Raw genomic sequence first — 6,000 nt, 5'->3', positions numbered from 1 at the left:
GTATAATTATGTGTCGACGAATTAGAAGACAATTAGTATTATAAGCCTCAATTAATTTTAAGTAGAATCTTCACAATTTTTTTATTTCGATCTTACATTCAATTTAAGCACTTTAGTTTCTATCTACGAGTCTTCATATACATATTTTAGAAACAAAACCTATAAATAAACCAAGTGACACAGATAATGTTTCAACACACGTTATAAGTTAGGAAGTATTTAAAAATTCTTAAACATTGTTTCTTTAAAACGTTTGTGTTGCTTGTGAGCGCGCTTTAGGATTTTGGAATGTGGAAAATGGAAACTTTTGCAAAATGTATTCAAAAAGTTAAGTTTTACTGAAAAAATCTTTATTCTTGCGTGATACACATGTTGCACTCACACGTAGACACGGCTACATTGTACATAGTGTGTAACTCGCTGGCAGTATACGAGTTACAAGCCCGCGCGTCCTCACACAATTCATTCACTCTTTCGTTCAATCATACATGCGCATATTCACGAATACATCTTTAACGCGCTTTGCTCCGCAAGTAACCGATTATTCGATTATTACACTTAGTGGAGAAACATACAAAACAATTCAAAATAAATTAACGACGCCGTGGAGTCAATATGCATGTGCTGCGGGGGAGAGAATTGAGCGCAGCATCAAAAATGCTGACGATGTCGCGAAGTCGAATAAAATTATATAGAAAAGATCAAAATTCTAGAGAGAGACTCTACGATCTACGCTCTCTCAAAATCTGATGGCTTCGCGATATCGTTAGCATTTTCTCACTTTTTTTTAAATGTACGTAAGAATTGTGACGAAGACTTGTATTCCCACTGCACATTTAGCTTCAAAAGCCTTCCTTAACCTAAGCCTTAAAGTTATAGATAGTGTATGCTACATATTATCTAAGTAAAACTTAGAACCAGACAGCCACTTTCAGCTAAACGTACGGCGAGAACGTATAATCTCCCGCGCGACCGTGTGTGTGTACCGCGCTCAGCCTCTCGTAATGTGTTTCAGCACATTTCGGTAAAGTATTTTCTCGGAAGGCGAGTAATCAGTCTAAGCCGCGAACTGAGGTGAGCGGGTCGCTAATTTGCAGTTAAAGTTCGTCCCTGATATCCTCGTCCTCGCCGCCGGTGGGTGGAACACCGCCGCCCGCGCCCTGATACAGCTTGGCAATGATCGGCTGAACAATATCGGTGAGCTCCTTCTTCTGTTTCTTATATTCCTCCGGCTCGGTGTCCTGATTGTCCTCCAGCCATTTGATCTTCTCTTCGATCGCCTCCTCCATTGTTGTTTTGTCCGCGTCGCTCACCTTCGAGCCGAGTTTCTCCTTGTCAGCCAGTTGATTCTTCAGCGAGTACGCGTACGACTCTAGATCGTTGCGCGCCTCCACGCGTTCCTTCAGCTTTTTGTCGTCGTCGGCGAACTTTTCCGCGTCCTTGATCATCCGCTCGATATCATCGGGCGTGAGGCGATTCTGGTCGTTCGTGATGACGATCTTCTCGCGATTGCCAGTGCCCTTGTCCTCGGCCGACACCTGCAGAATACCATTGGCGTCGATCTCGAAAGTGACCTCAATCTGCGGTATGCCACGTGGCGCCGGTGGGATGCCAGTCAGATCGAACTTGCCGAGCAAATGGTTATCCTTGGTCATGGGACGCTCTCCCTCGTACACCTGAATCGTGACAGTGTGCTGGCTGTCGGATGCCGTGGAGAAGATCTGAGATTTCTTCGTGGGAATGACTGTGTTTCTGTTTAAAAGAAAAAAAATCGTTTCAATACAAAACTTCTTTCAATTGATTAAATCAGACGATAATCTAAATATTCACAGATTTAATGATAATATTAAAGATACTTTTCATTATTTACCTTGGAATGAGTTTGGTCATGACACCTCCAACAGTCTCAATACCCATCGTAAGAGGATTAACGTCGAGAAGTACAATTGCGTCGGTATCTTGTTCTCCGGAAAGTACACCAGCTTGTACAGCGGCACCATAGGCGACAGCTTCGTCAGGGTTAATGCCTCGTGACGGTTCCTTGCCACCGAAGAACTCTTTAACTAATTGTTGAACCTTCGGGATCCTAGTCGAGCCACCGACCAAAACAATCTCGTCCACGTCTTTCTTGCTCATGTCAGAATCCTCCAAGACCTTTTGCACAGGCTTCAAAGTACTACGGAAGAGGTCCATGTTCAATTCTTCGAATTTGGCACGAGTCAATGTCTCAGAGAAGTCCTCGCCCTCGAAGAACGATTCAATCTCGATCCTGACCTGTAATGTGTAAAAGAAAAAAATTAGACTAATGCAAAAAATTACAAATATAATAATATAATAATTAAATGCTATAAAAAAGGCAAGAAAATATTTTTTAATAAGAACAGAAAAATTGTAGATAAAATATGTAAAAGAAAACGTACCTGATGACTAGCACTGAGCGCTCGTTTGGCCTTCTCGACTTCGCGACGCAGTTTTTGGACAGCTCGGTTATCCTTGCGGATATCCTTGCCCTTCTTCTTTTTGTACAACTTGATGAAATGATCCATCACACGCTGATCAAAATCTTCACCTCCCAAGTGGGTGTCACCATTAGTGGCGACGACCTCGAACACACCGTTGTCGATGGTGAGCAAGCTCACGTCAAAAGTGCCACCACCCAGGTCGAACACCAGCACGTTTTTCTCGCCATCTTTTTTGTCCAAACCGTACGCGATCGCGGCAGCAGTTGGCTCGTTGATAATCCTCATTACAACCAAACCGGAAATAGTTCCAGCGTCCTTGGTGGCCTGCACACAAAATCAGAAATTATATTTGCAAGATAAATCAAAATTAATTTATTAATATGACTCGATACAATATAAATTTCTTCAACAAAACACGTTAAAAAATTCAAATAAAATTTGAAATATTCCTGAATCCTTGGACTTAAAGCATATAATCTCCCTTTTTTTACATTTCAAAGATAAGATTAAAATATCGCACTTATCACATACTTGTCTCTGTGCATCGTTGAAGTAAGCCGGCACGGTGACTACTGCATGGGTGACTTTCTTGCCAAGATACGCCTCGGCGGTCTCCTTCATCTTACCCAGCACCATAGCCGAGATTTCCTCAGGCGCAAAGACCTTCTCGCCTTGGCTAGTCTCGACCTTGATATGCGGCTTATTGTTCTTCTCGATGACTGGGAACGGGAAGAACTTAACGTCATGTTGCACAGTGGGATCCGACCACTCGCGGCCGATCAATCGCTTGGCATCAAACACGGTATTCTCTGGATTCGTTGTCAGCTGATTTTTGGCGGCGTCGCCGATCAGACGCTCGCCATCAGTGGTAAATGCCACATAGGAAGGTGTGATACGATTACCCTGATCGTTAGCGATGATTTCTACGCGACCATTCTTGTAAACTCCAACACTAGAAAAAAATACACATGTCTTATTAAATTTCTTGCAAAAAAATTATAAATCATTAACTCTTTAATAAACTATTCTTAATGTATTATTATTATATGTACAATAATAATGTATTATCATTATGTAATGTACATATACATACCAAGAATAAGTAGTGCCCAGATCAATTCCTATTACTGTACCAATGTCTTCCTTCTCCTTGTCCTCTTTTGCAATTGTGGCGACTGACAACAGTCCCACTATCAATAGAGCTTTGACTCCCTTCATGTTACTTTGTACAAACTATACCTGAAATTATCAACAATTACAGGATTAATATCTATACCAGTAAAATCTATATTATTTTTGAAAAATAAAAATTTTATTAAAAAACTGAAAACTATTGTAAATTTCATATTTTATATTACATATATGAATTTTATTTTTTATATTATTTTTTTTATTTTAATATTTTGTATATAGACTATTATATATATATATATATATATATATATATATATATATAAAGATTATTTATTATATTTATTATTGAAGAAATCATTAGTGCAACATTTATTGGATTAAAATAATTTTTTATATCAAACATATGTGCAATATAATTTGCTATATAAATATTACATTTTTATTTTTATTAAATATATCTAATAAATTAATTATACAATAATCTTAATCTAATCCTTTTAATGCATATAATAATGAATTGATATTATAAAGTCGAATTTTACAATAGAAAAAAAACTGTATATTACTACATATGTCTTATACTTTTTGCATTACGTATATCCTACATCATTATAACATATTTCGATGTTTTTAACCGTCAGAACTGTAATTTTAGTTCAAGAGAATTTCCTGATTCGAAAACTTCCTAATGCGCTTTGACTTACTCTCTATAAGTCTATATGAAAAGATAAATTGAAAAGAAATTAATCTCTTTACGAACCGGGCGAGTTTCGGTTCGATGAGCAAAGTCACACGTCATCTAACGAGACGATTCCAGAAGTTTGACGCGCCGGAGAAACACGAGAAACGATCAATTACCACGGCCGCTGCAATCTCTCTCCAACGAACGTCCTCTACGTAGCGCGAGGACGCGAGACACGCGGCAGTTTCCACAACCGGGTGACTCGCGAGGAATGAGTCAAACGTGGCAGAAGCCTCTCTTTCCAAATGTAAGAAAAAAAAGAAGGAAAATACCGTTTACCAAACAGTACGCGGATAAACGCGAGAACGATCAAAGAGGAAATCGTTAATCCTTCGCCGACCGAGAGTGACAACTCCCCGATTGACGTGGAACGCACAAGAGTCCCGGGGGAGCGGGAATACACGTTCGAGAATGATCGAATTTCGAAGTCGTCGGTACGCGACGGCGACGACAGCGGCGGCGAAACGGAACGTTCCGACGGCGACGATTCGGGAAGCGTCACTTCCACCCCGGGAGTATGGGAAATTCACTCACCAACTGGATATACGTCGACTCTACGAGCTCCTCTGAGTAACACGTCTTCTCACGTACAATGCGTCTTCTCGTGATGCGATCCTAATTCTCTCAGTGAACGGTGAAACGACGACTGACATCGGCACCGAAGTCGGGGCCGGGATATTAACGGGAGTGTTACGTCGTGGCCGGTGCCGATTGGCGGCGGCTGGTCGGCCTCGGCGGCAGACGACGGCACCGATTCGCCGGCGCGCATACAGTTGGCCGCGCCTCATTGGCCCACGTCACGGCCGCCTCCCGCTGGAGCTGTCACGCGCCGCCGCGATTCGCGGCCGGCCGATTAGATACGGCCGGTGGAACACGTGGATACGCCGTATCCAGCGAAGTTGCGGGACGCGAGCCAGGGGCGGAAATTATCGCGGCCACGAGACCCGATCTTTTCTACACGTTCGGAAAAGATTGCCGATACTTTTAAATAATAAATTTTTGCTGTAAATTAAAAAAAAATTTTTTGGAGATGCCAACCTGAAATAATAATCTTTAAGTGCTGGTGTGAGCGATTTTTTTTCATATCTTAATTATCTCGTACATGTATGTGCATTTTGCATCAAGCGTGTTCTATTTTTAAATTATTTTAATTGTTCATCAATAATAGATCTGCTTAAATAAAAGGAAAGTGTAATCATTATCCTCCGACAAATACGTAAAAATCGTAATATAAATGTAAAAATCTTATTTGAAATTAAATTTTTTTTCGACAAAAAACGAATATTTTTAGTGCAACGAAATTGTTTACATATGTCTCGATAAATGAATACTACAATGATTTAAATAGGTGAAAATATATTAAAAGTATATTAAATAAATAAAATAATAGCTTTGTTTTTAATCACGAAGAAATGTATCCGGATCCAGCTTCGAATGAGAGCAATTGCATCAACAGTGGAGTCCGTGTATTAAGTTGCATCACTTTTGCAGGGGCGTGAAAAATTACCGCAAACCCCGGTGCAAAGTCCGTAATGGAGTTTCGTGCGTGCATCTTTCTTTTACAAAAACACATTATTTATAATGTGTTTAATATTTGTTTTAGCAATAAAACAGCAATAAAATTATTCATCAATTGATATCTTCCTATTCTACTTATACAAA

The 6,000-nt window shown here is 40.0% G+C and overlaps 1 protein-coding gene across 2 annotated transcripts; it reads right to left on the bottom strand.

Annotated features, from left to right (window-relative positions):
- Window positions 1–328: 328 nt before the first annotated feature.
- On the bottom strand, window positions 329–5,032 carry LOC105830816 (endoplasmic reticulum chaperone BiP). Of its 2 annotated transcripts, none has more exons than XM_012670423.3 (6): window positions 4,873–5,032; window positions 3,556–3,701; window positions 2,994–3,414; window positions 2,421–2,786; window positions 1,871–2,274; window positions 329–1,752 (listed from the first exon to the last, which is right to left on the bottom strand). In XM_012670423.3, exons 2-6 carry the CDS (start codon window positions 3,678–3,680, stop codon window positions 1,098–1,100), a joined length of 1,971 nt encoding a protein of 656 aa, XP_012525877.1. In that variant the 5' UTR covers window positions 3,681–3,701; window positions 4,873–5,032; the 3' UTR covers window positions 329–1,097. The 2 variants fall into 2 exon arrangements, with proteins under 2 accessions (XP_012525877.1, XP_012525878.1); XM_012670424.3 differs by lacking the exon at window positions 4,873–5,032 and adding an exon at window positions 4,357–4,742.
- Window positions 5,033–6,000: the final 968 nt, after the last annotated feature.

The sequence above is a fragment of the Monomorium pharaonis genome, chromosome 2 (genome assembly GCF_013373865.1).
Source record: "Monomorium pharaonis isolate MP-MQ-018 chromosome 2, ASM1337386v2, whole genome shotgun sequence".
In the NCBI taxonomy this organism is placed as follows: domain Eukaryota; kingdom Metazoa; phylum Arthropoda; class Insecta; order Hymenoptera; family Formicidae; genus Monomorium; species Monomorium pharaonis.
Note: the sequence above shows the minus strand (reverse complement) of the source record. Positions and strands in the feature narration are given on the sequence as shown.